Source organism: Chiloscyllium plagiosum, unplaced genomic scaffold (assembly GCF_037043375.1).
Source record: "Chiloscyllium plagiosum isolate Xiang-an unplaced genomic scaffold, Cpla_swu_hap1 HiC_scaffold_26, whole genome shotgun sequence".
Taxonomy (NCBI): Eukaryota; Metazoa; Chordata; class Chondrichthyes; order Orectolobiformes; family Hemiscylliidae; genus Chiloscyllium; species Chiloscyllium plagiosum.
In genome coordinates this window covers 6,889,243-6,911,440 of record NW_028270164.1, presented here as the reverse complement: position 1 = coordinate 6,911,440, position 22,198 = coordinate 6,889,243, and the positions used below count along the sequence as shown (strand labels likewise).

The 22,198-nt window shown below is 43.5% G+C and overlaps 2 protein-coding genes across 4 annotated transcripts in view; one reads left to right on the top strand and one right to left on the bottom strand.

Annotated features, from left to right (window-relative positions):
- Window positions 1–22,198, top strand: part of kcnd3 (potassium voltage-gated channel, Shal-related subfamily, member 3) — a 412,919-nt gene that overhangs the window by 40,304 nt on the left and 350,417 nt on the right. The gene's annotated exons all lie outside the window — the stretch shown is intronic.
- LOC148145071 (uncharacterized) lies at window positions 1,336–14,113 on the bottom strand. The gene is made up of 2 exons (XM_088000838.1): window positions 13,031–14,113; window positions 1,336–1,440 (listed from the first exon to the last, which is right to left on the bottom strand). Exons 1-2 carry the CDS (start codon window positions 14,111–14,113, stop codon window positions 1,336–1,338), a joined length of 1,188 nt encoding a protein of 395 aa, XP_087856964.1.

Genomic DNA, 22,198 nt, shown 5'->3' with positions numbered 1-22,198 from the left:
CAGTCGCCCGAGGCTGGAATCGAACCTGGGACCCTGGTGCTATGAGGCAGCAGTGCTAACCACTGAGCCACTGTGCCACCCCCAATGTTTAATTCCTTTTCCCTTGATCCAAGCCACCCATTTCCTGTGACAGCAATTTCCATATTTGCGCCACTCTCTGGATAAGCTGCTTTCTGCAGAATTCCGGTTGGATTTTTTTGCATCCATCTTGTATTTATTGCCCCTCGGTTTCCCCTTGAAAATGGAGACATGGGCAGAATTCCATCCAGCCCTGCAAGTGAGTTGAGAGGTGGGGATGGTGTGTCCCTTAGTCACACAGGAAGACGTGGTGGTGTATCCTTCATCTTCCACACTCCCCTCCTTCCTGATTCAGTCAGAGCAGGAGAAGAAGGAGGTCAGTCCAATTGACGTCCTTAAGTAGCCAATTAATGGCTGTTGGGGGATTCATGCCAGGGTCTGCTCAACTCTGTCTGGGCAGGCCTCCCCACATGTCTGTATTGTGACCCTCTGTTCCTGCTGCCTGTCCCTAATCTACTATAATACCATCAGTGACCACTGTTTATGGTGGTGCTGGAGAGTCTAAAGAGCGACCAGCTTCTGATTGGTAGGCAGCTCTTGGAGGCAGGATCCTCATCTTTAAAGCCACTTCCAGGGGTCCTCGAACAGAGATGGCGGTTAGCTAAGTGCCTGGTCAGGACTTAATTTTGTTGAGGCTTTTGCAAAATGGCTGATGCAGGGTTGCCACTGACTCTGTGCCTAGTGATTAGAGCAAATGACATTGTCTTTAAATTCACTCGATTTTCTCTGCATTTATTGCATCTAACGTTTTCCTTTCTTAAAGGTCTCAATTAGGCCTTCTCTCAGCCCTCTCCTTTCTTGAGGAAGGACTCCAGTTTTTTAATTGCTTTTTGATCATTATAATCTTTTATTTTTGATTGAGTATGCTTTATTTTATCCCTTTTATTGAAGATGCTGACTCCTAGTTGGTTAATAATTTGCTGGTATCTCATTCTGTGAAAGATTCTTAATCTCACCTGCGAGATGGTACATGTTGGCAGACTATTTAACTGCAGTGTGCATCACAGCTGAGTCTGATCCTGCTCTTACCTGAACTACACAGGAAGGAAAAAGCCGAAGCTGTTTGAGCAACTGTACCTTCTTCTCAATTCCTAAACTCAGAGATATGGAGGACACGTAGCACTCCTTATGAAGAGCCAGTGAACATCAGTTCAACATGGATCAGAATCAAACCTGGAACTTAATACCCACTGTTATTGCTTTTCCTGAGGCATTAGACTACGTTTTTTGAGGCTTTGTTAATACAATGTAATATAGTCAACTGAGTTTCGGAGTCCTTTCAATATCAGAGGGATAAATCTTCACTATAGCAGAGACCAGAATCCGATCTCTCAGGCTGATTGGAATGACGATCCTTTGATGCTGAACATAATGATGGAAAGAAAATTGAGTAATCTTTAGCATGATCCAGTAGAATTGGAGTTCTCCAAGGAGTCAGGCATTTCCTACTGGTCTTTGTTGGCGAGTCTGGGGTGATATCCATCCACCACCAACACCACAGGAAACCTTTACAGTGTCCCCATTAAACACTCCCAGGGCAGCAACAGCACAGAGTTAGATACAGAGTAAAGCTTCCTCTACACTGTCCACATCAAACACTTGCAGGACATCGACAGCATAGGGTTAGGTACAGAGTAAAGCTCCCTCTCCACTGTCCCCAATAAACACTCCCAGGATAGCAAAAGCACAGAGTTGGTTACAGAGTAAAGCTCCCACTACACTGTCCCCATTAAACACTCCCAGGACAGGGACAGCATTTGGTTAGGTACAGAGTGAAGCTACCTCTGCACTGTCCCCATTAAACACTCCCAGGACAGCAACAGCACAGGGTTAGATACAGAGTAAAGCTCCTCTACACTGTCTCCATTAAACACTCTCAGGACAGGGACAGATGTGGTTAGGTACAGAGTAAAGCTCCTCTACACTGTCCCCACTAAACACTCTCAGGACAGGGACAGATGTGGTTAGGTACAGAGTAAAGCTCCTCTACACTGTCCCCACTAAACACTCTCAGGACAGGGACAGATGTGGTTAGGTACAGAGTAAAGCTCCTCTACACTGTCCCCACTAAACACTCTCAGGACAGGGACAGCATGGGGTTAGATGCAGAGTAAAGCTCTCTCTGTACTGTCCCCACTAAGCACTCCCAGGACAGGGACAGCACAGGGTTAGATACAGAGTAAAGCTCTATCTATTGTTTTAAAATGTAAGTAAGTTAAACTGAAAATAAACTTCCCCCTACACTGTCCCATTGTAAACTCTCAGAGCTGGCTCAGCATGGGGTTGCATACAGAGTAAAGCTTCCTCTACACTGTGTCCATGAAATAGAACTGAACCAGATATAAGAAAATTCGGATGTACAGTAAAGCTTCCTTTGCACGTGATTGAAACAGACATTTCTGTTTTTATTTCATAATTTACCCAGAGCTAAGGACAAAATAGAGGCGATGATTTATTTTCTGTTTTGAATTGAAAGACAGGAGACAGGCAGTCTGATGGTAATGGACAATAGGTCGTGTGCCTAGCTCTGATGAGCTAATGCTATTTCAAAGACTGTTATGGCTGTTTGAAAGGTTACTGTCTACAGGTAAGTGATGAGGAACTCTAAGATTGGCTTCATAGTGGCTGCTGAAGGCCGCTCTAGCTGTTCATCCTCTCGGTCAGGATAAGGCGTAACCAGATTTCAGGCCACAGCTGATTGTTAGTGTCTCTGCATGGCTACACTCTCTGTGTAAGGTGGCTGTGTTTGAGTAATCTAAGGCATGATAAGTGTTAAGCGGAGCACAGGAAGAGGTGACACTGAGCCTTTCAACTCTCCACTACTGCGATTTTCTCAGCTCATTTCTAAACTCAACGATAAAGAGTGGGTCAACAATTCTCACTAGTATTGTGCCCTGAGATTCTCAAAATGGTATGAAAAGAAACGTTTCGCACTGATATCGCATTTCCCAACTACAGAGTGTCTCAAAGCAAGTGGGCACCTAATACTCACTAATAGAGAGGGTGGCTCGGTGGCTCAGTGGTTAGCACTGTTGCTGGGTTTGAATCCCGGCTCGGGTCACTGTCTGTGTGGAGTTTGCACATTCTCCCTGGGTTTGCTCTGGTTTCCTCCCACAATCCAAAGATGTACAGGTGTCTCTGTCTTAGGTGGATTGGCCATGGGGAAATTGCCCAGAGTGTCAGGTGCATTAGTCAGGTTTTAATATAGGATAGGGGGAAAGGGTATGGGGTGGGTTACTCGTCAGAGGGTTGGTGCGGACTTGTTGGGCCAAATGGCCTGTTCCTACACTGTAGGTGGTCAAATCTAAAAACAGAAATTGCTGGAAAATCTCTGGCAGCATCTGTGGAGAGAAATGAGAGTTAACATTTCAGGTCCAGTGACTCTTCCTCAGACTCACCAGCAGTTTCTGATTTACAACATCTGCAGTTCTTTTGGTATGTTACTTTATAGTTACTGGCTGGAAAGTAGGAAACATGCAGCCAATTTGTGCACAAAACAGCAATGAAACGGTGACCAGAGAGTCTGTTTTTGTGATGGTATTAAGGAATAAATATTGACCAGGACACTGAAGTTAAGTCTCCTGGGAAAAAAAAATCAACCGTGGGCACCGATGTCTTTTATCCTTAAGAATTCCTTTCAGTGTATTGTACACCTTATACCTGTATCTTAGACTCTGAGAGAACTTGAAAAGTTTTGTCCCCTTGCAGGAGAGTCTCGGACCAGACGGCATCATCTCAGAATGAAGGGGGTCATACATTTAAGATAGAGACAGGGAGGAATTTCTTCTCTGAGTGCGTAGAGAATCTGTGGAATTTGTTAAATAGAGGCTGGGTCATTACGCATATTCAAAGCTGAAATTGACAGATTTTTAATCAGTAAGTAATCAAGGGTTATAAGGAAAAGCAGGAACATGGAGTTGAGGATTTTCAGATCAGCCATGATCTCATTGTCTCGTGAATCAGAATCGATGGGATGAATGGCCTTATATCAGATCTTATGTCTGATGATCTTAAGGTCTCTCCACCAAGAAAATTCCTTAGTTAACAGATTCCAGAGTCATTTCTAGGTAACTTTGCCATGGCTCGAGGTCATTTTATTGGCATTTTAGCAACATCTTAGTAGTATCATACCAACCTCTCAGTATGATCGCGCAACAACTGACAAACACCTTAGCTGCATCTTAGCAATATCTCAATATCACTTCAGCAACATTCTACGAGCATATTAGCAGCATCTTAGTAGCATTGCACCAAGAACTTAGTGACACCATTGCAACATCTTAGTAACATCATTCATACTCACACTCCTTGCCACAGTATTTTTGAAAACCAAACATTCATCAGGTGGAACTTCTGAAATAAACTCTGGTCACTATCACTATAATTTCCCTCCACCATGTCCAATAAAGCATTTCCATTTTCTGTGTAATGTGCATTAAGAGATATCGGATGCTTGAGTATTACTTAAGGCACAACCTAAGAAAGACCAAAGTGTATTTGAATAATGTGAACATAACATTTTTAACCTGGCTCACTTGATAGAACTTGCACTTTAACAGTGTTACTTTATTGCTGGAACAGCACAGCAGGTCAGGCAGCATCCAGGGAACAGGAGATTCGACGTTTCGGGCACAGGCCCTTCTTCAGGAATGAGCAGAGAGTGTTCAGCAGGAGAAGATAAAAGGTAGGGAGGAGGGACTTGGAGGAGGGGCGTTGGAAATGTGATAGGTAACATTTCCAATGCCCCTCCTCCAAGTCCCTCCTCCCTACCTTTTATCTTCTCCTGCTGAACACTCTCTGCTCATTCCTGAAGAAGGGCCTGTGCCCGAAACGTCGAATCTCCTGTTCCCTGGATGCTGCCTGACCTGCTGTGCTGTTCCAGCAATAAAGTTTCAACTTTGATCTCCAGCATCTGCAGACCTCACTTTCTCCTTTAACAGTGTTAGCCTTTCTGGAGAAACCCCTGTTGATTGAAGTGCAGCTCAGGTTTTTTTTAACAAAAACAAACCCAGAAATCTTTGGAAAAGCTCAGCAGGTCTGGCAGCATTTGTGGAGAGAAATCAGAGTTAATGTTTCGGGTCAAGTGACCTTTCTGAGGAAGAGTCACTCTTCACAGATGCTGCCAGACCTGCTGAGCATTGCCAGTAATTTCTGGGTTTGTTTTTGTCTCTGATTCACAGCATCTGAAGTCCTTTCAGTTTTCATTTAGGTTTTTTTAATACCCTCCCTAGTCCAGAATGACTGTGAAACATTCCCACGCAATTTGAAAAGCTAATCTTGTTTTGGATAATATTAAATTTCTTTACAACAATCAAACCAGCAGATATAATTTTTTTTAAAGACTGATTATCTTTAGTTAACTTTTTATATTAATGCACCCAACAGCTTTCATTTTTCTATCTGAAAATTTTAATTAAAAGCAAATATTTTAAACGACATGGTTTGCTGTATGTGAATACATAGGTTGATTGGTTGTCCACTTGATTACTGATGTTATGCTGCTGAACACCTTGAGATTCCTTTGACTTGGAACCAGTGACTGCAGAATCCAGGCCACTGTATATTGCAATGAATAATTACAGTTAATGTTAAAACAATAGTAACTTATTCCTTGCTGAAGAACAGCTAATGACTGGAGGATTGTTGGCCAAACCAGGCAACATTACTTTACAATATTTCTTATCTAGTGTAAGATAACATCAAATGGATGTTTTGTACATTAGATTTACCTGAATTTCAGTTTATGTGAAACATTTCACTTCCTTGCCAATCATTCAAATTCTTAGCCCAATCAGCAATCTTATCAGATTTCGGGCTGCAATGTTTTGCATCTGTGACATTTCCCCGACTGCACAACTCATTGATGAGTAGAGTTTGTGCAGGGTCTTGACTTAGAATGTCAGAGGTGGCTCCCATGATGCTGCACTCTTGTTGGTCACCTTGCAAATACATTTCTGTAATCTATCTATCTGATCATACCCATTGATTATTTATGCTTTCAATTAATCTATTTTGTTGACACGCTGCAAGCATTGAGGTAAAAAGCCTTTAAGTTTGCCTTTCTATCATTTTCCTTACACTGAATATACTGACGCACTTGTATATTTGTGAGTCTGTCTGCTCCTGTCACATTCCAATTGTCATTGCCAATATAGCCTTCCCATACGATTGTGGTGTCCTTTCATGTTAACTTTCTAAATTTCCCCAAAATTGGATCTTCATCCCTGACTTACTACAACCAGAATTACTTGATTCAACAGGATATTGGACAAAGTATTATTCAAGTGGAGCCCATTCCAATGGTACAGCTCCCTCTTTTCCCAGTACTGTGCCAAAATCCTATCAGTTCAATCAAATTGAATCCCACACTTTGGTTTTGATCTTTGATTTGTCCAAGATTTTGTGACTTTTTGTTTTAGTGCTGTGTAACTTCCTTGTGAGTGCGGCTGTTCTCACTTTGTGCTCCCCCTGTAATTATTGGCAAGGACTCATTGTGGTGCCGAGGTCATGTCCCTATTTCTGGGCTAGGAGGGCAGGTCACATTCTTCCGCTACAGAGGTGTGTTATAAAATCTTTGAAAAGGGTGATTAAAAATTAAGTTGGACTTTTTTTTCAGTGGAGCATAGGAAGTTAAGAGGTGACCGTACAGAGGTTTATAAAATCATGAGGGGTATAGATAGGGTTAATGATAAGCAACGTTTCCCTGGGATGGAGGATTTCAAGATGAGAGGGCACATTTTTAAGATGACAAGAGAAAGGTTTATAAAAGATGTGAGGGGCACATTTTTTACACAGAGGATTGTTCATGGGTGAAATGAACTTCCTGAGGAAGTGATGGATGTGGGTGCAATTGCAATGTTTAAAAGACATTTGGAGAAAGACATGATTAGGAAAGATATGGAGGGATATGGGCCAGGAGCAGGCAGGTGGGACTAGTTTGGTTTGGGATTATGGTCTGACATGGACTGGTTGGACCGAGGGGTCTGTTTCCATGCTGTCTGACTCTGACACTATGTGTTAATGCCATTGGATGCAGTTGCTTTATGCAGAGCTGTTTTAGGGACAGCATAAAGAGAGATGGCTGAGTCTGGGAATTGAATGGACTTTGGCCAACAACAGAACCATCTGGTGTGATTAGAACCAGCCATTTATTGAGACTTGTACCAATGGAAACAGTTTTAATGTGCACAGTCACTGGACAGTTGAATGACTGGCTGCATCAGTAGTGATAACAGAATGAAATGCAGGGCCTGAGATCTCAGGCAACCTAGAGGAGTGTAATTGGCCTGTCTAGCACATCAAAAGCAGCATTGAACTTGGAGAGACTTCCATCATGACTTGGCTCCTCCTTTCCAAAGCATCAGTTCGTGATTTGCATGCAATATCCTGAAATAAAATGCCTATTTGTAAACTCCTTTGATAGATTCGAGAGAAGTATAATGCTCTCAAGGTAGGAGCAAGGACCATCAGGGACATCGGCTGGACAGCTTAAATTCTGCGTTCGCCATTTAACTATTTTTAAAATGTTTCTTTAGGTTCTTCTCTTAGAAAGTGGGGAATATAAGCTCCCTCTCAAATCTGGGCACATCATGTAAGATTCCATGTGAATGCAGGTAAGGGAGTGAGGAGTGAGGGAGAGAGGGTATGAGGGAGTGACGAGTGAGGGAGGGTGTGAGGGAGTGATTGTGTGAGAGAGAGAAGATGTGAGGGAGTGATGAGTGAGGGAGCGAGGGTGTGAGGGAGTGATTGTGTAAGGGAGAGAGGGTGTGAGGGGGTGATTGTGTGAGGTGTGAGGAAGAGAGGTGCAAGAGGCATGATGTAAGGTAGTGAAGTGCAAGGGATAGAAGGTGTGAGGGAGTGATGTATGAGGGAGAGATGGTGTGAGGGTGAGGTGTGAGGCAGCAAGGGTTTGAGGTAAGAGGGTGTGAGGGAGTGATAGTATGAGGGAGTGATGTATGAGGGAGAGAGGGTGCACAGCAGTAATTGTGTGAGGAAGAGAGAGTTTGAGGGAGAGAGGTTGTGAAGGAGTGATAGTGTGAGTGTGAGTGAGCAGGGGTGTGAGGAACAGATGGTATGAGGGAGAGACAAGTGAGGATGTGACGTGTGAGGGCAAGTAACAATGACTGAGAGGAGAATAATAGATAAATAAACATACAACACCAGGCAGGAATACTCCCATTGTGTTGTGAACACATACATGAGCTGACAAAAAGATGCACAATACCAGACGGAAATGTTTCCCATTGTGTACAGTAAGTCATCACGACTTGAAAACCAGTAATGATCCATTTACTTTCTCTCTGAGGATCAGAAACCACCCAAAATAAAAATAAAAGCATCTTAAACATGACTGTGGTGAAGCCGGAATAAATGGTCCTATGACCTGAGGTGACAAATGGGGTGAAACATGTGGGTGTCGCTCATCGTGTAAGTCTCACAGATGAAAGCTTTAAGAGAATTATTCTTTCATTTCATTTTTTCCTCCAGCAAGAAATTACATTACTACACAAAAATAAATCGAGGACAATGCAGCTTTATAAGTGTTAGATTCAGCACTAGAATTCTAGGAGACATTTAGTGATAGCTATCGATTTCCTTATTGTAAGAGATTTATATTAGAGACAACCAATTATTCAACAAATCAAATTTTTGTGAAAAGCCTGTTGGCATTTTCAGTTCACTATTGAAGAATTCAACATGTTAATCTAAACCAGGGAAGGAGCTCTGAATTAATAGTTGTATTGTTTCCATTTCTTCTACCTTTACCTTACAAGCTGACTCATGGGATGAGAACTTGAACCTATCAGGAGAGACTAAATAGAATGGACAGAGACTCTTTGGAGTTTAAAAAAAAGGGAGGTGATTTCAGTGGAACATAAAATATTCTTAGATAGATGGGATTGATACTGAGAGCATGGATCGCCCAACATAGAATTAGGGGTCACGGTCTCAAAATAAGAGGTCGATCATTTGGAACAAAATGAGGAGAAATTTCTTCATTCAGAAGGTTGTAAATCTTTAGAGTTCTCCACCTGTGATGCTCAATCTTTAGATACATCCAAGATAGTAATCAATAAACTTTTGGACCCAAGGAAATTCAGAAAGGTGGAAAAATGGACTTAAGATATATGATTAGCCATGATTCGGAGATGCTGGTGTTGGACTGGGGTGTACAAAGTTAAAAATCACACAACACCAGGTTACAGTCCAACAGGTTTAATTGGAAGCACACTAGCTTTCGGAGCGACGCTCCTTCATCAGGTGATTGTGGAGGGCTCGATCGTAACAGAATTTATAGCAAAGATTCTGTGTTACGATCAAGCCCTCCACAATCACCTGATGAAGGAGCATCGCTCCGAAAGCTAGTGCTTCCAATTAAACCTGTTGGACTATAACCTGGTGTTGTGTGATTTTTAACTTTATGATTAGCCATGATCTTTTTAAATGGCAGACCCCAGATCGTACGCACTGCCCTGCTTTCTTACTTTTCTGATTGACTTCTTCAACCTTGTACTAATGTGTTCTCAGTATTGCAGTGGCCTTTGCTGTAACGTTCACACTATTCTAGCAGATATATTGGAACACCACCACCTTCAAGTTCCCCTCCAAGCCACCCACCATCCTGGCTTGGAAATATATCGCTGTTCCTTCACTGTTGCTGGGTCAAAATCTTGGAATTCCCTCCCTAAGGGCATTGTGGGTCAACCCACAGCAGGTGAACTGCAGCAGTTCAAGAAAGCAGCTCACCCCCACCTTCTCAGGGCAACTAAGAACAAGCTATAAATGCTGGCCAGCCAGTGATGCCCACATCCCACAAATGAATAAGAAAGAATTCTGTTGGTAAGGCCTACCTGTGCTGTCAGCAGACTGCCTTATATTACTGAGTCAGGCAGCATCCGAGGAGCGGGAAAACCGACATTTCGGGCAAAAGCCCTTCTTCAGAATAGAGGCAGGGTGCCTGCAGAGTGGAGAGATAAATGGGAGCGGGGAGTGGGGGTGGGGAGAAAGTAGCATAGAGTACAATAGGTGAATGGGGGTGGGGATGGAGGTGATAGGTCAGAGAGGAGGGTGGGGGAAGGTAGCAAAGAATACAATGGGTGAATGGGGGTGGCGATGAAGGTGATAGGTCAGAGAGGAGGGTGGAGTGGATAGGTGGAAAGGAAGATAGGCAGACTTCACCAGTTTCCTCATTTCTCCTTCCCCCATCTCACCCCAGTTCCAACCTTCCAACTCAGCACTGTCCCCATGACCTGTCCTACCTGCCTATCTTCCTTTCCACCTATCCACTCCACCCTCCTCTCTGACCTATCACCCCCATTCACCTATTGTATTCTTTGCTACTTTCTCCCCACCCCCACCCCCCTCTCATTTATCTCTCCACTCTGCAGGCACCATGCCTCTATTCCTGATGAAGGGCTTTTGCCCGAAACGTCGATTTTCTTGCTCCTCGGATGGTGTCTGACATGCTGTGCTTTTCCAGCACCACTCTAATCTAGACTCTGGTTTCCAGCATCTGCAGCCCTTGTTTTTACCCTGCCTTATATTACCGTCAGCTCAGATTGATGGTGAATCCATTCCTTCCCACCTGTCAAAACTCACCTTATCAATGTTTCCTTTCATTGATAAAAATCACACAACACCAGGTTATAGTCCAAAAGGTTTAATTGGAAGCACACTAGCTTTCGGAGCGACGCTCCTTCATCAGGTGATAGTGGAGGGCTCGATCCTAACACAATATTTATAGCAAAAATTTACAGTGTGATATAACTGAAATTATACATTGAAAAATTGATTGTCTGTTAAGCCTTTCATCTGTTAGAATACAGTGATAGTTTCGCTTCTTTCATGTGTAAATCACAAAATCTTTTTTTAAAAGTTGCATTCTCGGGTTAGCTGTTAACAATGGTGATAGCTAGACAATATGTTGAAAGTGTTGGCCCCCTGTGTTCTCTGTCTATGACAAGATGTTTAGATTGATTCTAATCTAAAAAGTGAGATAACTGAGTTTTACATAAATTCATGCAGTTTTTGAGCTCAGAGCTCTACACGAATGTATGCAGTTTTTGAGCAAAGTACAATGTAACTCTGCAAGTACAAATTCACCCCACAAAATATATGTGTGCAAGTGGGTCTTTGTCTGTCTGTGTGTGTGTGTGTGTCTGTCTGGGTTGGGGGGTTGTGAGTGTGAGAAAGTGTCTGTGTGTGTGTGTGTAGTGAGTGCAGAGTGTCTTAAGTCTGTGATGGGGTGCGTGTGTGAGTGTGGGAGTGTGCGTGTCTATAAGGGTGTGTGTGGGTGTCTGTGTGCGCGTCTGTGTGTACCTGTGTCTGTGTGTATGTGAGAGTGTGTGTGTGTAGGAATATCTGTGTGTGTGTGTAATGCAATGGTGATCACCTGTAATGTGACATGAACCCAAGGTCCCAGTTGAAGCCCTCCCTATGGGTACCAAACTTAGCTATCAGCCTCTGCTTGGCCACTTTTCTCTGCTGCCTGTCCCGAAGTCCACCTTGGAGGATGGTCACCCGAAGGCCCAAGGCTGAATGTCCGGGACCACTGAAGTATTCCCCAACTGGGAGGGAACCCTCCTGTCTGTTGATTGTTGTGCGGTGCCCATTCATCCATTGTTGTAGCCTTTGCTCAGTTTCCCCAAAGTACCATGCCTCCGGGCATCCCTGCCTGCAACGTATAAGATAGACAACGTTGGCTAAGTCACATGAGTACCTGCCATGTACAAGGTGGGAGGTGTTCCCACGTGTAATGGTGGTATCTGTGTCCACAATCTGACACGTCTTGCAGCGTCCACCATGACAGGGTTGTATGGAGTTGTCCTGAGAGCAGTTTGCTACGAACAATGATCTGTTTGAGGTTTGGCAGTTGTTCAAAGGCAAGTAGTGGAGGTGTGGGGAAGGTCTTGGTGAGGTGCTCATCCTCACTGATAATGTGTTGCAGGTCACGAAGAACATGGCACAGTTTTTCAGTTCCTGGGAAGTACTGAACAACGAAGGGTACCCTGTCAGTTGCAGCTTGTGTCTGTCTCCTGAGGAGGTCATTACGGTTCCTTGCTGTGACACATCGGAACTGGCGGTCGATGAATTGAGCATTGTACCCCGTTCTTGTGAGGGTATCCCTGAGTACTTCCAGGTGTCCGTAACGTTCCTCCTCATCTGAGCAGATCCAGTGTACGCGTTGGGCTTGTCCATAGGGAATGGCTGTTTTAATATGTTTCGGGTGGAAGCTGGAGAAGTGTAACATTGTGAGGTTGTCTGTGGGTTTGCGGTAGAGTGTGGTGCTGAGGTGTCCAGTCTTGATGGAGATGCATGTGTCCAAGAATGAGACAGATAGTCAAGAGTAGTCCATGGTGAGTTTGATGGTGGGATGAAACTTGTTGATGTCACTGTGTAGTTTTATCAGTGACTCCTCGCCATGGGTCCAGAGGAAGAAAATGTCATCAATGTACCTGGTGTACAATGTTGGTTGGAGATCCTGCACAGAGAAGAAGTCTTGTTCGAACCTGTGCATGACAATGTTGGCATATTGGGAGCAAATTTGGTCCCCATGGCTGTTCCGTGTGTCTGGATGAAGAACTGGTTGTCAAAGGTGAAGACGTTATGATCGAGGATAAAACGGATGAGTTGTAGGATGGTGTTTGGAGACTGGCAGTTGTTGGTGTTGAGTACTGAGGCTGTTGCCACGATGCCATCTTTGTGGGGGATGCTGGTGTAGAGTGCGGAAACATCCATTGTGACGAGGAATGTTCCCGGTTCGACTGGTGCTGAGTTTCTGTAAGAAATCTGTAGTGTCGCGACAGAAGCTGGAGATCCCCTGTACAATAGGTTTCACGATGCCTTCCACATGGCCAGAGAGATTCTCACATTGAGTTCCATTGCCCGACACGATGGGACGTCCCAGTGTGTTGGCTTTGTGTACGTTTGGAAGGCAGTAGAAGTCGCCTACACGAGAAGTATGTGGGATGAGGGCGCGTAGGGAGCTCTGAAGGACTGGATCCAAAGTTCTGATCAGTGTGTTTAATTCTCGGGTATGTTCTTTGGTCGGATCAGCTGGTAGTTGCCTGTAGTGTTCCTGGTTGTTCAGTTGTCGGTACACTTCCTTGCAGTAATCTGTTCTATTCAGAATGACATTGGCTCCTCCTTTATCTGCCGGTTTGATGACATTGTTGTGATTGGTTTTGAGAGCCTGGATGGCATTGCGTTGTGAACGGGTGATGTTTTGCTCTATCTTGTGGGTACGGCTGATGAATCTGGCGTTCATATATTTCCTGACAGTTTGAGCATACATGTCAAGCCCAGGGCAGCGGCCCTCCGGTGGGGTCCAAGTTGACATCTTCTTTGGTCGCTCCTCTACAGATCCCTGTGATGACTGTTCCAGTTCATCAGTGGGCTCAGTGGGATCACTGCCAGCACCTTTAAAGAATTCCCGGAGTCTCATTCGTCTGATGAACTTCTCTGTGTCTGCTGCCAGAACCAACGGGTTCATTTTGGTGGTGGGGCAGAAGTTGAGACCCCTACTCAGGACTTCAATCTCTTCCGGTCGAAGGGTGTGGTCCGATAAGTTGACAATAGACTTCCCCGCAGTGATAATGTTGTCTACTGTGGTTCCAGGGCGAGCTTTGCTATTACTGGTGAGAATGCCAAGTTTCTCCAGTTTTTTGTTCTTGGCGTGCATGTATGTGGTGTAGTTTTGTCGCCTTGTCTGTTTGGCAATGTCACGTAATTGTACTGATGTATCCTGTGTGCAGGCTGTGGGTGTGGACTCCATCTGAATTTCAAGGTTGTGGCGCCTGCTGTAGAGTTGGTGCATGAGATGGTTGAGAAGTTTACGAGAGGTGCGGTGGCAAAGTCTCTCTGCGTAGTCTGTGTTGTAGGTCGACCTAAGTGGGTTCGTGATCCGTAATCCTGTCGGAATCTTTCCTGCTTGCCTGCATTCCTGTAGAAACTTGATGTCTGTGTTGATATGTGCACTCTTCGTGGAGATCCTCTCCACTTTAAGCCGGCGGTTAGTGGTGTTGATAGTAGTCATGATTTGGAGATGCCGGTGTTGGACTGGGGTGTACAAAGTTAAAAATCACACAACACCAGGTTATAGTCCAACAGGTTTAATTGGAAGCACACTAGCTTTCGGAGCGATGCTCCTTCATCAGGTGATAGTGGAGGGCTCGATCATAACACAGAATTTATAGCAAAAATTTGCAGTGTGATGTAACTGAAATTATACATTGAAAAATTGATTGTCTGTTAAGCCTTTCATCTGTTAGAATACAGTGATAGTTTCACTTCTTTCATGTGTAAATCACAAAACCCTTTTTTTAAAGTTGCATTCTCGGGTTAGCTGTTAACAATGGTGATAGCTAGACAATATGTTGAAGGTGTTAGCCCCCTGTGTTCTCTGTCTATGACCTGATGTTTAGATTGATTCTAATCTAAAAAGTGAGATAACGGAGTTTTACATAAATTCATGCAGTTTTTGAGCTCAGAGTTCTACACGAATGCATGTAGACAGAGAATGCATAGACAGAGAATCTCACTTTTTAGATTGGAATCAATCTAAACATCAGGTCATAGACAGAGAACACAGGGGGCTAACACTTTCAACATATTGTCTAGCTATCACCATTGTTAACAGCTAACCCGAGAATGCAACTTTTAAAAAAAGGTTTTGTGATTTACACATGAAAGAAGCGAAACTATCACTGTATTATAACAGATGAAAGGCTTAACAGACAATCAATTTTTCAATGTATAATTTCAGTTACATCACACTGCAAATTTTTGCTATAAATTCTGTGTTATGATCGAGCCCTCCACTATCACCTGATGAAGGAGCGTCGCTCTGAAAGCTAGTGCTTCCAATTAAACCTGTTGGACTATAACCTGGTGTTGTGTGATTTTTAACTTTGTACACCCCAGTCCAACACCGGCATCTCCAAACCCTTTCATTGACAAAGAGGTGACACACATTTACTGTGCTGATACAAAGGAACCTAAAAAGAAAAGAAAGAAAACAACAATCATAAGTTATTGTTTCATCAATTATTTCCATTGGCAGTTCAAAGAATCCTTCAAATAATTTAAACAAAGCAAAATACTGCAGATTCTGGAAATCTGAAAGAAATATAGAAAATCCAGTCTACCCAGAACCCAGGAGTAGTTGATTGAGCTGTAATGAACTTTTATTTCTTTTTCATCTTGTTTATGACTTCTGTCATTATTGTAGGCACCATAGTATGGCAAATTATAAAACTTGTAACTGTATTTTTTTTGTAAAAATACACGTGACAATAAATTACTATTTTATTCTAGAATCCCTAAAGAAACTCAATAAGCCTGGCAGAAAGTTTCAGAGAGACAAACAGAGTTTATGTTTCTGTAATGTCTAAGTGGTTCTGATTGTTTGCACAAATTCTTCTTCAAACTCCTCCTATGCTTCTGCAAGGTTCTTCTTGTTTCCTTCAAATAATTGCTTTGGTTCCATCTTATTCACAGTCTTCACTCAAAGTAGTGTTTGTTATTTGTGATGCTTCCAGTTAGATTGTCTATGCATATATTCCAAACACTTTGCAATAAAGTGAATCACATAATTTGATTTCCTGATTTAAACTTTGTTTGAATTCATTCATGGGATGTGGACATCACCGGCAAAGCCAGCATTTAATACCCATTTTCCTACTGCCACAGCAGCTAAGAGTCAACCCCATTGCTGTGGGTCTGGAGTCACATAGCGACCAGTAGATTTCTGTCCCTAGAGGCCATGAGTGAACCACATGGTTTTTAAACAACAATTAACAACGGTCACCATTCGGAGGTAGCACATTGGATCAGTGGTCAACACTGCTGCCTCGCAGCACCAGGGATTTGGGTTTGATTCCACCCTCAGGTGACTGTCAGTATGGAATTTACACATTCTCCCTGTGTCTGTGTGGGTTTCCTCTCAGAGGTGCTGCATTTTGGGAAAGCAAAACTTAGCAGGACTTAGACACTTAATGGTAAGGTCCTGACGAGTGTTGCTGAACAAAGAGACCCTGGATTGCAGGTTCATAGCTCCTTGAAAGTGGAGTCGCAATTAGATAGGATAGTGAAGAAGACATTTGGTATGCTTTCCTTTATTGGTCAGAGTATTGAGTACAGGAGTTGGGAGGTCATGTTGCAGCTGTACAGGACATTGGTTAGGCCACTGTTGGAATACTGCGTGCAATTCTGTTCTCCTTCCTAATGGAAAGATGTTGTGAAACTTGAAAGGGTTCAGTAAAGATTTACAAGGATGTTGCCAGGGTTGGAGGATTTGAGCTAAAGGGAGAGGCTGAACAGGCTGGGGCTGTTTTCCCTGGAGCGTGGGAGGTTGAGGGGCAACCTTATAGAGGTTTATAAAATCATGAGAGGCATGGATAGGATAAATAGACAAAGTCTTTTCCCTGGGGCCGGGGAGTCCAGAACTAGAGGGCATAGGTTTAGGGTGAGAGGGGAAAGATATAAAAGAGACCTAAGGGGCAACTTTTTCACGCAGAGCATGTATGTGTATGGAATGAGCTGCCAGAGGAAGTGGTGGAGGCTGGTACAATTGCAACATTTAAGGGGCATTTGGATGGGTATATGAACAGGAAGGGTTTGGAGGGATAGGGGCCGGGCACTGGCAGGTGGGACTAGATTGGGTTGGGATATCTGGTCGGCATTGACGAGTTGGACGGAAGGGTCTGTTTCCATGCTGTACGTCTCTATGACTCTATGAGCAGGTTAAGTCAATCGGCCATGGGAAATGCAAGGTTACAATATGGGGGGAGGCAGGATTCTCTTAGTAGGATCGGTGTGGATTCGATGGGTGATATGGCCTGTTTGCACGTTGGTAGAGATTCTATGTGCCAGATTTTCATCAATTTAAATTTCACTACCCATCATATCAAGATTTGAACCCAAATCCCCAGAGCAGCCTGGTATTTGAGGATCATTAGATTAGATTACTTACAGTGTGGAAACAGGCCCTTCAGCCCATCAAGTCCACACTGACCCGCCGAAGCGCAACCCACCCAGACCCATTCCCCTACACTTACCCCTTCACCTCACACTACGGCAATTTAGCATGGCCAATTCACCTGACCTGCACATTTTTGGATTGTGGGAGGAAACCGGAGCACCCGGAGGAAACCCACGCAGACACGGGGAGAATGTGCAAACTCCACACAGACAGTTGCCTGAGGCGGGAATTGAACCCGGGTCTCTGGCGCTGTGAGGCAGCAGTGCTAACCACTGTGCCACGATGCCACCTCCATTAGTACAGTAACTCTTCCCATTAACTGTCTGTATTTGTGTAGAAGCACTATCATGGTTCCATTGAATGTCAATAATGCTGTTTCAAAATGTAATTTTAAAAATGTATGTTGTTTCTATTGTTTTCTATAAGACTGGATAACTTTGCATCTCTCCATATTACATACTGCCTACAAAAATCTCTCCACTCAGTTGAGCTGTCTGTACCCCTCTGTCATCTCTTTGTATCTTCATCATAACTTGTTTTCTCACTGGCTGTTCACTCGGTCTCCAGGTTCACTCAGCTCCTAGATTGCCATCTTGCTGCTGTGGAATTGAAATCTGTTCATACTTCCAGCAACACAAGGGGCCAAAATGTTTTGAGTTGAAGGTTAGGGGGACAAGTTGACCTCGTAACAGACACCATTAGGTGCTCTCTTTCAGGTCAAAACCTGGCCCTCTCCATATTTCAAAAAAGGTTTGATCAGGAGACGAGGTACTGTTTCCCTTCTGTCTTGAGGTAACTTACAAATAAAAGATTCCAGCACTCAATGCGAAGAAAAGATTTCCCTTCTAATGGGGCAGAAACATTTCACACATTTCACAAGCAAGAATGGAACTTTGACATGTAGTGAGCATTGCTACGTAGCTGAAAGAAGACCTTACTGACAATACGTTAAACTTGGTTTTAGTTGCAAAGTGGATGAAATTCTGTAATACATTGTTGAAGCTTGACCAACAGCTGGAGAAATCTTGCTTTCACCCACACTCCAGTGTCAATGCTGTAAAGCATACTGATGATTTGATTTGATTTATTGTACCTAAATACAGTGAAAAGTTTTGTCTTGTGAGCAGTACAAGCAAACAAGGACATACTGATTATAGGGTGTTTAGACAGAGCGGGGCGTACAGGATTACAGCTGCACAGGAGGCACACAAAGAGCAAGGTCAACATTATTTGAAGTTAGAGTGGCTCATTCAGCAGTCTAATAACAGCAGGGAAGAAGTTATGGACGAGTTGGACCGAAGGGTCTGTTTCTGAGCTGTACATTTCTATGACTCTGATTCTAAGTTATTCTTGAACCTGTTGGTGTGTATGTTCATGATTCAGAATGGTGTGGTAACAATATGAAGGCAAGCCTGCCTTCGCTCCTTCCTTCTCCACGTTTCTAATCTTTCAGAGTTGCTAACTCTTCACTTATTTCTAATCCAATCTCCACGCCTCTCCGTTCTGCATTGATGATCTCCACTGTTTTCGGTTAGCAATCTGTCCTCCCTCTTTGACAACTCCTTCTGTCTCTGTCAAGGGAATGAGGGCTTTGCAATGGATATTCCTGTCAGGTCAACAGTGTGAGGGATGGGCCATTCTTCAGGACAGCCTCTCACTATTCTATGCTTTCATACAAATGTATTCCAAACTGCTCTGTTCCCATTAAGAACAAACAGAACTCATTCAGCCGATGTGTGGCACATATATTTACAACAGAGCAGTTCAAACTATTCATATGCCAAAAAGACGAGAACAGACAAGAAATAAAAAGGAAAGAAGAAACAAATATTTAAAGCTTATTGTACACTGATAAAGCATAAGAGCTTGTGAACAATTATTGTCTAAGGATCAGCACTGAGCTGATGTCTATTTTTAAGCAGAAACCATGGAAACGCTGTAGTTAAACATCAGAGTCTGTTAGCTATCTTTCCATTATAGCAAAAAAAACATCCACTTATGTAAATTTTCACAGGTTTGTTTGGATGCAAATATCAGGCAAACTGAATAAATATAAAATCACAGTGTGTGTGAATGTCTCCGTGGAAACTGATGGACTCTCATTTCTACACGCTGTGCCCAAATTTCACTTTCATAGCAGATTATTTTCCCCACCTCCCACCCTCTTCCACTCCCTCACATGAGAGTGGGGTCCCATTCCACTGGAAGCACTTGTAAATGCCCCAGCTCCTCAGCCTGCCTGCCTCAGCCCAGACACAGAAGCCCAGCAGGTCGCTCGACCATGGCAGGCGTCACAGAAGCAAGAAAGAATTTGCATTTATATAGCACCTTTCAACAACCTCACAGTTCCAACGCCAATGAAGTACTTGGTCACGGTCTAGTCACTCCTATTATGTAGGACACACAGCAGCCAATTTGCACCCAGCAAGATCTCATAAGCACCATTTCGATAAGGGCAAGCTTCTGAATCTAAGAGGTGAGCACCTTTACACAGCCCAGCTGGGTCCTGCATTCTGTCTGATATACGCTGTGATTGGGAAACAATACAATCTCCCCCTTCAGGTCTCTTATAAAATTGCCTCACAAATGGTCTTCGAGCTCAAATTAAGCGTAAGTACTTATTACTGTTAACAATATGGACTGAGCAATAATTACAGTCTGGCACAAGAAACTATCATATATATCTTAGATGTAACATACATAGACATTACAAAATATGAAACAGACACATTCTGTTTATCAAGATTTAACCTATCAGTTGCTGGCAAAATTGAGTGGACATCTTTCCTGATGTGGTATCAGTAACCTTAGTTGCTCAAATAAGAGGGTCTTTTTTTTATTCCTTCTTTGGATGTGGGCATCACTGACTAGGCCAGCGTTTATTGCTCATCTCTAATTGCCCCAGAGTGCAGTTCAAGAAGCAACCAAATTGCTAAGGGTCTGGAGTCACATGTCGGCCAGACCAGGTAAGGATGGCAGTTCTTTACTGTCCCCCTACTGCAAAGGGCATTAATGAACCATATAGGTTTTTCCAATAACAGCCATCCTTAGACTCTTAACTCCAGGTTTTTATTAGATTAGATTAGATTACTTACAGCATGGAAACAGGCCCTTCAGCCCAACAAGTCCACACTGACCCGCCGAAGCGCAACCCATCCAGATCCATTTCCCTACATTTACCCCTTCACCTAACACTACGGGCAATTTAGCATGGCCAATTCACCTGACCTGCACATTTTTGGATTGTGGGAGGAAACCGGAGCACTCGGAGGAAACCCACGCAGACACGGGGAGAACATAGAACAAGTACAGCACAGAACAGGCCCTTCAGCTCACAATGTTGTGCCGACCATTGATCCTCATGTATGCACCCTCAAATTTCTGTGACCATAGGCATGTCCAGCAGTCTCTTAAATGTCCCCAATGACCCTGCCTCACAACACGATGCTGGCAACGCATTCCATGCGCTAACAACTCTCTGTGTAAAGAACCCGCCTCTGACATCCCCTCTATACTTTCCTCCAACCAGCTTAAAACTATGACCCCTTTGTGTTAGCCATTTCTGCCCTGGGAAATAGTCTCTGGCTATCGACTCTATCTATGCCTCTCATTATCTTGTATACCTCAATTAGGTCCCCTCCTCCAATGAAAAATGTCTGAGAATGTGCATGGATTCAAATTCCATCATTTCCCCTGGTGGGATTTGAACCCAGGGGATTACCTGAGCCTTTTGGATTAATGATCTACTGATAACACCACTAGACTATCACCTCCTCCAACTGGTAGCTGTGAATCTAGCCAAGATATGTAAGATGGTGAACATGACCGTAGCATAAAGCAGTATTCAAACAAGGACTAGTTAATGACCACTCTGGCCAGGCTTGGGGGATGATCCATGAAGGGGTCTCCAATATGAACCTCCCCAAGAAGTCCCAGGAAAATGTTAAAGATCAAGAGAGTGGCGACTGAAGTGGAGCCAGAAATTTTAGAGTGAATTTTATCTCAAATAACTGGACTGCAAACCGTCACATTGAAGAGAGGTGCGAACTCAATATCCATTTGCTGGCTCCAAAGAGACAAGACTAAAAAGCAAAGCTGAATGATAGATTGGATGATTCAGCACCTTGCAGAATTCCCGAGTGCTTTGTTCAACAGAGATCAGGCATCACACAAAACACTTCTGCTACAAGTGACTAAGACCCGGGGTAGTTCACTCGTAGTATTGAGGTGAAAGCCTTCAGGCGTGAGGACAAAACTGAAGCAGATTGTGAGCATCATCTGAAGGCTGAGATTAAATTACAGCTTTATCCTCACTGTCACCATCTATAATTTTACATACCGTGTGAATGAAAAAAAACATTGGTAATAACAGTTAAAAATAGACCCAAGATGACACTGATTAAAGACCCCAAGGCTATTATGGTGTCATTTCTGCAGAATGAGATTCAGATGAGTCACAAGAGAGTGTAATAAATGGATTATTTTTGCTTTTTTTTCCCTTTTTGGGTTTTCACCCTCTCCTCTCCTAAAGGTGAAACCTTTTAAGAAAGAAGGAGGTTACATTTATATAGCACCTTCATGATCTCAGGCCATCCACCAACAGTTTACAGTGAGGCCTGAATGAGGCCTCCAGCTAAAGTAGGTCCCCTCCTCTTCTGAAGAATGTCTTGCTCCAGTAAAGGCAGGGGCTCACCAATGTTTCTTCAAGTGAAGCTTTCAGCTATGTGACTTGTGAGATCTAAGCACAACCATGGCTTCGCAAACAGAAAATAAATGCTGCGAGTGCAGTCAGTACATCAATTAGTGCGAGCAGACCCTCTGAGCAGCTGTGCAGCTCAGAGGGGACATTGCTCCTCACGCTCAGCTATTGAAGGAGTCAATTCTCACACTCCCTGGAGTATGTGACACCTTGTCCTTCCCTCAGTGTCGCTCACTCAGACACATAACGATTTCCCACATTACAACAATAATGCCTCTTCATTGGCTGCGAAGCATTTTGGAAAGATCTGAAGGCATGAAGGGAGCTACAGAAATCCAAGGGATCCTTTCATCTAATACAACAGTCAATCATAAATCCAATAAAGGAATCTTTACCGACACACAGACAAGGAACAACAGGACTAGGTGAAAGTGAGGACT